Consider the following 11,964-nt stretch of genomic DNA (forward strand, 5'->3'; position numbering starts at 1 on the left):
ATCCATTATCCTCATCATTGAATGTGATATGGCCTTTGATGGAGAAATGTCTTGAACAGGTCTATGAGGGACAGGTGAAAGGAAGCTATTGGAATTCTAGGGACAAGCTGGTGATCTTGGGAAGCATGGATCTTCTAAGACTGGTTTCATTCAAGCAGTCAGGCAGGAGTTGGGGAATTCAGAGTTAGAAAGAGCAGCATGAGTGGAGAGAAGCTTGGATTCACAGTCAAAAACTGAGAAACAGTTCTCTTTAAACGCATCCTGAATCCAATCTGGGTTTGCTCATCCATTCCATAGCAAGACTGCCGTCCGATTACTCACCCATGATAGAAAAAAGGAATTGTGAGGTCCCCACAGAGCCTATTTTGTTCATGATCAAGTAATCAGGAAGATCTAAGATACGTCTTGTCTTGGGCAGAGCTAACTGTTAACAGACTAGTTAATTTCAATACCTGGCTGTTACTGTGTTTTGGTCAGAGTATCTCCCCGCAATTTGAATAAATTACTGTTCAAAATTGTTTTTTCCTTCATTGTTTTTAGTGCATGAAGTAAGTCTCAAGGTGGCTCATAATGCGAACTGAGCCTGATGTATGCTTCACTGTTAATGCTGTCACCTTTGTTTTAGTGCTGGTACATGGCCAGCAACATGTTAAGTAAGTCTCAAGGTGGCTCATAATGCGAACTGAACCTGATATATGCTTCACTGTTAATGCTGTCACCTTTGTTTTAGTGCTGGTACATGGCCAGCAACATGTTTTAAGGGGTATGATGGTATGTTCCTCTTATGAAGACAAGTATAACACTGATAGGAATTGCTTTGTTAAGTTTATAAATTAGATCATGTACAAAGCACAATCAACCCCATGAAATTCTATAAATCATGGGTACATGGAGGACAATGTTCAGCCAGATTACAATAGCAAAGATCAAAGTAAAATTTTTAAAAGTCAAGAACTTGATGAAAATTTTAAATGCTCTGTGAAAGTCTAAATTATGTATGTGTTAAGTTTTCATGTTGAAAGCAAACAGTCATAGATATAAACACATTAACATTTTAATTTTGATTCATAAGTTATTGTTTCAGCTTCAATTGAAAGTTTATCATAAATTCAATAAAGACTAAGGAAGGGGGAACAAGAACAGACTAGAATAAAGGAGGCACCATAAATGTAACCACATAAGAACACTAGCAGCTTGACTTGTCACCAAAGAAAGTGCTTCAATAACTTGTGTATGAAAAATGAGACATGACATAAGAAATATGTCAGAGTGTACAAAAGAGAGTTTAAAGTAGGTTAAAATTGGGTGGGATGGCCACAATTTTAAATAAGAACAAAAAACACCTTATCATGTGAGATTTATAATCTAAGAAATGCACCCTACAGGAAGTGAGGAGTGAGTGAAGAGATAGCGAAGGTTTCTTATTTCACATGCCATTTTTAAGTATGGTGTACAAGATTTGTGACAAAATGCAAGGGGTATGTGTGAATACTAGTATTGAGAGTGAGGGGTGGTGGTGGTGGCAGTGACAACAATGATGCCTAGGAAGCTAATGGGCTGAGCCTGGGCTATACCAAGATAATATTCTACCTCACTTGAATGTAAACTTCAAGAGGGCAGAAAATCTTTTTGTTTTGTATCCCCAGCTTTTTTTTTTTTCTTACCGGTAAGGGGATTGCAACCCTCAGCACGGTGTGGTCTGCACCACGCTCAGCCAGTGAGAGCACCGGCCATCCCTATATAGGATCTGAACCTGCGCCCCTGGCGCTACCTGTGCAGCACTCTCCCGAGTGAGCCACCGGGGCCGGCCCTATCCCCAGCTTTTCCCGGGCGCTACCTGTGCAGCACTCTCCCGAGTGAGCCACCGGGGCCGGCCCTATCCCCAGCTTTATTAAACCAGGCTAGATTTAAAGCAATCTCTGACATACAGCAAGTGCCAATAAATGTCTGTTGAATGGATAAACAAATGGAGTAATGAATGAATGGAATAATGAATGAATGGATGAAAGTAGTTGATCTGTTCTCCTGCTTTCCATTTTGGGGACTAGTAAAGGGACACACACAGGGGCAGTATTGAAAAGGTGACCAATCAGTGAGCAGGAGTAATTAATGCAGGGACCTTAGCACACACTATTGGAGTAACCTTTCCTAGGATTTATAAACCAATAGAGGACACCAAGGTGAAACAACAACAGCAATGTTCCCTCACATATAGGGTGTTACTACCCAGAATGTGTTGTAGATGACAATTATAAGGATGTCACATAAATAATCTGTGTAAAAGTAAAAGCTAATTCATTAGTGTTTTCAAGACAAGAAGGAAGACATTTGCTTTCTCTCTCCCTCTCTCCTTCCTTCCTTCCTCCCTCCCTTCTTTCCTTCCCTCCTTCCTCCCTCCCTCCCTCCCTCCCTCCCTTCCTTTCCTCTCTTTTACTGTGATACTAAAAGCATGGAGGTTAAGGATAGCACATCTAGGAATGTAAATTTCTTTCCTGTCTATTTGATCATGTATTATTGGCATTAGCACTGTCAATAATTCATGGTAAAAGAGGAAGTTGCCATGAAAGGTTACCCATTGTCAGGCTATGATCAATAGGTAAGACCACAGTGTGTGATGTATTATCCAGTATCAGCCAGATTCACTTCCTCATGGATTTTAAAGGCAGCAGTAGTTACACTCAGTCGTTCTAACCTGAGCTAAGCTTATTTGTTCATCAACCTTTCCTGCTGATTATAGAATATGCCTTGAATACATTTCATTAAAGTACAGAATATCAACCCTTGCTATTTAATTTGTGTGATCTGGCAGTGGGCCTCTAGGATTTGCCCCCATGTTTTGATGTTGGAGTTTATATTAGAGCAAACAAAACTGTCACTTTGTTTCCTGTCTTCCTATATTGGGTCACTTTGTGCTACATGATATGATCTAAGACAATTCAATGCAAGGAGACACATGTCCCTTCTCATTGGAAATATGAAGACTGCAGCTTTCTTTTACCCTGTGGGAAAGAAATCAGGTCAGGTGTCCAAAAGTAGTGGAGGAAAGTTTGGTGTCATCACTGTTCCTCTTCCTCCACAGAGATAATGTAAGAGCATAAGGCAAGAGCAGCACTGGTTTCCTCATAAAAGGATAAAAAGGGAACAGTACTTTGGTCATTTATATTTATGGTGCTGTGAAAGGGCACTTACATAAAAACAAAACTACCATTTCTGAACACTTTCAGACACAATCTTAATCCAACAATATCTTGAAATCTCAGAAAAAAAATTCAACTTACTGAAATGACCTCCTAAGAAATAAATATTAGTAACCATTTGGCTTCTTTGTATGATTTAACAAGTAAACATGTCTACTTTATTTCCTTTTGATTTTCAGAGTTTCTATCTGACTTCTAAAACATTTTGATACTTAAACACTCAAATTTGATCTTGTTTCATTTTATGTTATTTTTCTATTTCATCCAAATATATAAAATAATTTGGACATAAACTCATGAGATGTCTGTGTCAGTCAGTGTAATTTTTATCAATGGTTTTTGCATGTAGAAAAACACACCAAATATAATAGTGACTCTAATGGTTACCAGAAACAACATTCTGGTGCTTCTCCAGAAAAAAAAAAAGTAATTATAATGATAATGAAGAGAAGGAAGAGGAGGAAGAGAAAGAATAAAGTAATTCTGAATTTCCTGTTTTTTTTTTTTTTTTCAGTTTTCCCCAAAGATTCTGTTCTTTCTTTTTGAGTATATGATTTCTCTTCAACTTTAGCGCACCCGTAAACCTGCTTGACATATGACAACCATACATCCTGTTGCAACTCAACTCTCATATACTTATTGTCAGTGCACTGGAAGTGAATGGGAATCATAAAAATCCATCTCCTAATAGAAGAAGCATAAGAGACTGCATGTAAAGAAGATAGCGTCATTTCTGTGACAGTGCCACGTTGCTGTACATTTGCTAACTCATTTCAACGTGCATTAATGTGTAAAATAATGCCTTTGCTTTACATATTATTGTTTGGTGATGGTTTTGCTTATCAGTTTTTAATATGCTCTTTGAAAACTGACAGGTACTTTCCCACATCTTTTTAGGAACACAGGGATTCAAAGGCTGGATAAAATACTTTCATGCTTCCCAACACAAACCTGAGAGGGTAATTAAACAGATGGTAACAATAAACCGAATCTGAACACATCAGGGACTAGAGTCCCTTATTAGAAGCCTTACACACGGAAGGGAGGGAAAAGAAAAAAATAAAACAAAAAATAAAACTCTGGAGATGTGTTTTAGCAGTCAACACCTTTACGTCTACCTTGACCTCAGAAGCAGAGGCTAATCAACCGTTTACCAATGGGTTTCCTGCTACCTAGGAGAGGGCACAGGAGAGGTCTTCTGCACACTCTGGAATGCAAAGTAATTGTAAGACTCAGGAATGTTCCTGTTCCCCTGGATTGCCTTGAAGGGCATCATTTTTAGACACAGAAATTGTATAGCTATAAATCCACTCTTGCTCCACCATGTACCCCCTTCCCCAAATATCAAATCCCTCTAAGTCAGAGGTCTTATACTTTTTTTCGCATCTTCTGCATTGAACTCAGCACTGTGATCTCAACACCGTCTCCCAAATCATTGTCAGCTCTAACTCTCCCCTCCTCCTTCTCGGTAACAGAACACCTAATCAATCATTTCTTTTTGGGGGGTGAGGTTTCTTACATCTTCTGCATTGAACTCAGCACTGTGATCTCAACACCGTCTCCCAAATCATTGTCAGCTCTAACTCTCCTCTCCTCCTTCTCGGTAACAGAACACCTAATCAATCATTTCTTTTTGGGGGGTGAGGTTTCTTCCTCCTTTTTAGTTGTTTGCTGTTGCTTTCCTTTTTATCTCTGTATTTTCCACCAGCACATTTCCCCCAATACAGAATTGGAAACAGAGCATGAGAACTCCTATTTAACAAGATGTTCCACGTTAGTGGCATTCCCACTGACAGCACCTAATATGTCAGTTTCAGGAAGGAGCTATTTTATCCCACCCACCTTGTGCTCTGAAACTGTGAGACAAGCAGTACTCCATTGAAGTACAATTTACCATAATATTAGTTGTCAGTAAATTCAAAGACTGAACTCCTAAAGCTATAAAATGGATTAGAAGCAATTTAAAAAAAAATTAACAAACTAGAGTAAGAGTATACTGTCAACAAACAAATGCTCCATCATAGGACTGTAATTTGGAATTTTAATTACCCCTCTGCTCCGTAACAAAACAATGTCTGAACTGGCAGCGATTTGAATCTCTCACAGGTCATTGAGCATTCTAGTTAATTACTCTATGAATAGCCTGTTTTTCTCCCCTCTGGAAACACGTTTCTAATGGCAGTCAAGGTCTGACAAATGTGTCATCTACATAATTAGCTAGGAAGCAACACAAAACATTAAACATGCTTTGTGCCGACAACTATCAAAACATTTCATTTGTTGTCAATTATTCATTACTTTGTAGGTTCTGAAGGGGTTGTTATTATGGAAATAAGTCCAGATGCTAACAAGGTTAGAGTTTGGGATTCAAATTAGTAATCAGAGGACTAACTTTTAAAAAAATGTATCTTACGTACATTCAGCGCCATGTTCAATCAGTAGGAGATTATAAACAAATTTAGCTATGCTCAAGTTAAAATGGAAACGGCACAGCCACATGCGTGAATGCGAGAGCCTTGGCTCATTCTTTGAGATATGGACTCGACACAGTCGTCATAAACTTTCTGAACCTTTTGGCAAGTCCAATATGAGCTTGGTAAATAGAGTCAAAGATCTTCACAGCAGGAGATGGCATGGAGTGGCAAGGACGAGAAGAGAGATCTCTGCTGGTTTTTGAATCTTCTTCCCCCCTGGGCATATTGTGTAAAAGTCAAAATTCTAGTTAACAAACTTTTTCATCTGTTCTATAGCATGACTGCAAACTACATTAAATTAGTTACCTTAGATAACCTTTGCATTTCATGTTTTTTTATTTTGCTGTTTCTAAAATATCACTTCTTTCATTATTTTAATATTGCATAGAAAGCTAAGTATTGTCTTGAAAGCAGCACTCCTAGTGTATATAGAGGATATAAAAAGATTTCTCAACAAAATTGACCTCTCAGTGGCAAAGAAAATTGCAGTGGAAGACACATTATTGCGAAGTCCTATCAGAGTCTTGGATCTGTGGAGAGTCTCACTCCACTGTCCTCCAGCTTTTCCTTATAAACCAAAATGGCTTACAAATGTCATCCACAATAGTCCAATAAAGATTAGGAACAAAACACTGTCCTTACATTGATGAGATAAGAAAGATTTAACTGCAGAAGGCAGTGTATAAGAACAGTTCATGAGGTTTGCTCTCGAATCAGAAAACTAGAATTCAAATTACATTTGTGTGTGTCTAGAATTTAATAGAGATGATCAGTTTATTTTCTATGTAATGTTTGGTCAGATGCCTGTACTATGGAGCTAGGTAAAAAGAAAAGAAGGAAAATAAATTCTTTCAGGGAAATCAAGAAGACCTGTTATCTGCAGGGTGTGCAAAAATACATCGGGAAATAATTCTACGCTGAGTGCTGAAAATGCCCAGTTAATAAAAAAAGATCAGCTACTCGCTAACAGAAAATAATTGTCTGTATCTATATTTTTCAAAGCAAAAAGGCAGTCATATCTTACACTAAATAGGACACATTAAAATAAGCTTTAATAATCTTTATGCAGAAGGAAACTAATCCATTTTCAGATCATATGATCCACAGCAATAAAAGGAAATCATCAAACTAAAAACAATTTTAGAAATGGCTGCAGACTCTCATTTAATTAACATGCAACAGATCATATATTTATGAGGAAGTCAAAATATTTAGGAAGCCTATAATCCTGTAAGCCTTAATGTGGTATAAAAACAACAAATAAATGCAAAGTGTTACTGTTACACATGCCTGCCTGATCAATGGTTTTCACATATTGATCTATAAATGGAGTTGACAGTCTGTGTTGGCTGCACATTTTCCAAGCAGCGCTATTTTTGCACAAAACCAATACGGGCAATTACCTTTGTTTGAGATGCCAAGTCTTATCAATTCAATGTGATTTAGTGTCATTTTAATTAAATATCAGGATCCACTTCAGGACAATTTATACAAACAAAGCCTCAAACCTAACTATAAGCTTGATTTGAAGTAAACATGGACAAGCTCTACAATCTCATAATATTTCTCAAAAACTCTGCTAAACAGAAGGCTTATATTTTTAGTAGCAATTTTTATGTCTGCCTTTTTGGCTAGCCACAACTTTGGCAAGTATCCTATAATCACAGAAGTAAAAAACAAAAGAAAATTGTTTCCTCTTTTTCCTGATAGTATATTAAAAAGAAAAATGAACAAACACAGTCTGTTAATGGAAGTAAATGGAGTCTTGTATGTTAACATTTAGGAATGGCTCGACCTAAGTCTTTATCTGAACACCAATAAAAAGATATTTTGCTGTTCATGATGGCCATGAATGAAGTAATGCCTTTCTGTGGCATTTACAAGATGGAAATGGTGAATATTCATACATGTTGCTGCTTAAGACAACAGCATTAAATGCTGAAACTGCTCCTGCCTGCAAATCCTATGTTTGCAGTTTCCTGATTTGGGCTATTTAAACTCTTCATTAATATCTATTCCGAACTGTCTAGTAGGCTGCAGCAGCCCTCTTATAAACAACATCAAAGCCATATTAAACCCTTTGCATTAGCTGTAAGGCTGGATTGCACATTGGCCTTTTAGCTCTTTACTAGGCACACTTCACATGTCCCCCTTTCCTCACACTCAGCCATCTGATTTTCTGTTTAGCACATTCTGGTAAATAAGCCATCCACTTTCAAGAGATCGCGCTGTGGTGCTCAGGATGAAACAAGAAATCACTGAGATCAAAGAGCGTTCCTTCCCCACAAGTGGAGCTCTCCAGATCTCTTACACATAGGCAATTTTTTTGCAAACCACATACTCCTACTCCAGAATTCCCACCTCTTCAACATTTACCAGGTAGTAAAATAGCCTATTTGAATTTTAAAAAGTCATTGATTTTATTAATCAAGTAAAAATGGTATTTTGGTATTTAATGAAAATGATGCACACCACCAATAGAATACTAATGAAGCTTTGATACCTGTTTTACTGAAATGTTGCTTCCCTGCAACATTTAGGTCACCAGAGTTTCTAATTTAACAAGTAAATTCACCCATGTTTGCATAGCTTAGGATTAAATAAATGTTTATACTGGCAATTCAAAATATTCCTCAACTTAAGATACTAAGAATAGAGGCTCTTATGACCTATATAGGAGAGAATTTTATATTGTATTCTAAATTCACAGTCATATTAAAAATATTTTTCATTGAACAAAATTTTTAAAAAGAGTTTATGAATTAATAACAAAATTATATAATCTTTTTGACTCTAGAACATTTTATCATTTTCACAATAAATTAAATCATTATGAATATAATATCAAATTCTTATGTTATCGTATAGTCCAGTTAAGTCCATATTAGATTTGCATAATTGTTAGACTAGTGAACAAGTACTATGTATAGGACACAGGTTTCTAACATATGTATAATCTCTAAGTATTCTTAATTTTTTCTGTTCTGAATCCAAGTATGTGTCTCTGGTACAACAAACCATGCTTCGCGTGAACATGTGCACACATTTTTAGTGTACGTTTCTTCCCACTCTTCCTAAAGTCAAAGTCTCCCCCTTGACCTCACCCCACCATCCAACTTCTGAAAAATCGAGTTCTTAGTTTAGCTTCAGCAGATAACTTTAACAGGCTTGTTTGAATAAATATGCCAAAATACTTTACATTCTGTCAGTATCTAGTCAGAAAATTGTGCATGGAAAAAAGAGATGAAAAGAACTGAGACAGAAAGAAAATTAGTGCCATGGCAAGCTTTCAATACAGTGTCTCTGAGCCAAGTTTTCTCGGTGAAATGACATATCCTCACTAAAATACCCCTTTTATATAATTATGCACTAAGCACACATAACCAAAAGTTACTTTTATTTTTGTTCCTTATCGAGGAATACATATTGCTCAGGCTAAGAATGCGGAAACAAAAGCTGGGATAATTATAACTAATTTAACTTTGGAAAACTCTTATTCTCTAGCAGTCCAGCATACAATCCCCCCAACTAAAGTTATGTAACAAGGTAATATCAACAATGAGAAACTGCATGATAAAATCCTGCCCAAAAGTGAAAAATGCTAATTTTGTCTCATTTAGCAGCTGGATACAGAAATGCTCATTAGTTTTAAGAGGGTTAATCCTTTTAACTTTTGCATATTGATATGCCAATTATGCCTAATTGTACAAGAGGCATCAGTCAAGGTAATAGTGCATAAACACATGAAAGTTATTAAGTACATCCCAACATGTAATAAAGTAGGTGTTAATTGGTAGCTGAGTTCTGCGGGCTATTGAGGTGGATAATTCATTGAGAGATAGATCACTTGTAATTTCTCTCCATAATTCCTTTTGCAGTCTCATGCTGTGATGTTTTCATGCTTGTCAAAAACAACTGCGGCATAGTGCCTTTTGTTAAACACAGCCAATAAAATATGTTAGGCATCATTAAATATACTTAACTTTTAAACTTTTTCAAAGGTACTGTTCTTAGTGATAATACATTATAGAGATTTCAATGATTTACTCTAACCACTGTCTCAAGTTCATAGTTGAGGAACATTTTAACTGGTTTAAAAGCAAGTCAGGCTAGCAGTGTTGTGCCTCCCAGCAGACAATACTTTTAAATGAGAAAGCAAATAAAGGAAAATGCGTTTCTCATTAGTTACCTTATCTAAGGATGTATTTCTCATTCCCCAAATACAATCACTGGCTTCTTCATGCTAAATTTGTCTACAACACCTGAGGAAAGAACAATTAAAATCATATATTTCTCAAGCTCCTGAGATTGCTGTGGGTTAATTTTGCACTTGAAATTCGAGTGAAAAATGGGAAATAAGTATAATTGGTAACATGCTACTCAGCAAGTTTATCTCATTTAATAACTCAGTTAGGAAGCTGAATATTTCATAGGTCCCTATGATATTCAAAGAACACTCAATTAATAGCTGACATGTTTCTACAGGGTGACTGGGACTCACAGCCTGTCCCCAGCTAACCTATTTCTCGCTCTTGCTCTCACTGTGAGAAACAAAATAGATCTGGGGTCCAAAAGAGTGGCTAACATTGCATAAATAATTTTGAAACATCCTATGGCCTCAGCTGCAAGTTACCACCATTATGGAAGAAAATTAACCAGAGGAGACTCATCGCAATCAGTGGGTTTAGTGGCTCAGGATGCGTGCAGGGCCAGGGACACAATTGGCAGTAGAGTTCATCTCTAACTATTTTATTTCAAATCTTCCTAATGACACATTATCGAGACAAAATGGCTTCCTCTTCAAACCTTAAATAGCCACACCATTTCAATTGTTTAATCTCGTGCCAAATCAAGTAGTAATTTCCAGTATCATATATTATGGGGAGATTTTTAAGGAAGAAATTTTCACAATTTTTTTTAAAGATTTTTTTTTTCTCAGTTCATTCTTAGCTAATTTTAGCCTCTGGCTTTTCAAAGTGATGTACTGTATTTGGAAGTACAAACACCGCATGCTAGCATAACCTCATTATTTTTATGACACTGAAGCATGATAGTAGAGGCCCTTAAAATGAGTCAAAGGTGCTCTTCAGTTTAGCTCCAAATCCACTTTATCACTCTGGATTAAGCCCAGCTCTTCTCTTGCAACTGGGGATATTATTATGACTATAAGTAGGCAAGATAAAATGCATTGCAAAAACAGTTTTCTCATGCACATTAGGAAAACAAATAAAACGAGGCTAATTAGCTTTTTTTTTTTCTTTTTACAAAATTCTGTATGATAGAGAACTTGGGATATTCAGGGTATTTGACTTACAGGTTCAGTGACCTTCCCAACATCGGTGAGGATCATGGATTTACTTTGGCTCAGCCTGTCGTGGTGGCTGTTGGCATTTTTGATTCTCATTTGCACAGCTCCTGTGCCTTGGCGGGTGGAATTCAGTGTTTCCACAGAGCTATCAGAATTTGTAGATTTCTGCATATTACAGTGTTATCCTGATAAAATATAAAAGCATTATGTTATTCTAAATTTATACTTTTCTGTGAAAAACTATTGATAGAATGCATGCCCCTATTAATCATTAGTATATTAAAATTAAATGAATTTTTAAAAGAGTCTTTACCTCTCCAAGTAGTGAAAAATTACTTTGTAATTACTTTGTAGTTATTTTATCAGTGGAGACCTCTATATGTAAAAAGACTATACATGTGAGAGGACAGCAGAAGTTCCTAGGCAACACACCCATAGTCTGTGTAGTTCCTAATTACATTAAGAAATTCCTAACAGCAATATGATACAGTCTTCCTTATATAGAAATGATGTTGCCAACTAATCATCTTTAGGGTATATGCCTTTTTCATTCACAACTTCACTGACTTATCACCCACTCGACTCTCCCTCACTACCACCAGCACTCTTTTGGTGAACAAAAATCTATATGAAAGAGGTCAAATTTGAGTGAGTAGAATTTGTGTCAGAGCAAAACAAACAGAACCCACAGCCCCCACCTCCACTCACAATATCCACAGGGGGAGATTAAAATTCCTTCATCCACTGCCATCTGCCAACTGAACTAGAATTGTTAGCTGAGTTGGACATAATATTTGTGAAGAATATGAAAAAAAAATCAACACCATTTATTTATATATTTCTTAATAGAAGGAATCTGATTTGGACAAGAAAATTCAGCGTGGGCACACTTTAAAGGAGCAGCAGTGAGAAAAAAAATAATTTGGACCAAAAAAATAAAGAGGACTAAACTCTGGCAGCATCCCATGGTGGACTGGGAGAGAGT

General features: G+C 36.7%; 1 protein-coding gene across 1 annotated transcript in view; it reads right to left on the reverse strand.

Moving 5' to 3' along the window:
- The window catches only part of ARHGAP15 (Rho GTPase activating protein 15), a 571,811-nt gene extending 560,645 nt beyond the window's left edge, over positions 1 to 11,166 (reverse strand). The window contains exon 1 of the mRNA XM_008567489.1: positions 10,986 to 11,166. Within this exon, the coding sequence (XP_008565711.1) occupies positions 10,986 to 11,150 (165 nt within the window). The 5' untranslated portion in view covers positions 11,151 to 11,166. The remainder of the gene's footprint in view (positions 1 to 10,985) is intronic.
- Between the last annotated feature and the right edge of the window lie 798 nt (positions 11,167 to 11,964).

Source organism: Galeopterus variegatus, unplaced genomic scaffold, assembly GCF_000696425.1.
Source record: "Galeopterus variegatus unplaced genomic scaffold, G_variegatus-3.0.2 Scaffold323, whole genome shotgun sequence".
In the NCBI taxonomy this organism is placed as follows: Eukaryota; Metazoa; Chordata; class Mammalia; order Dermoptera; family Cynocephalidae; genus Galeopterus; species Galeopterus variegatus.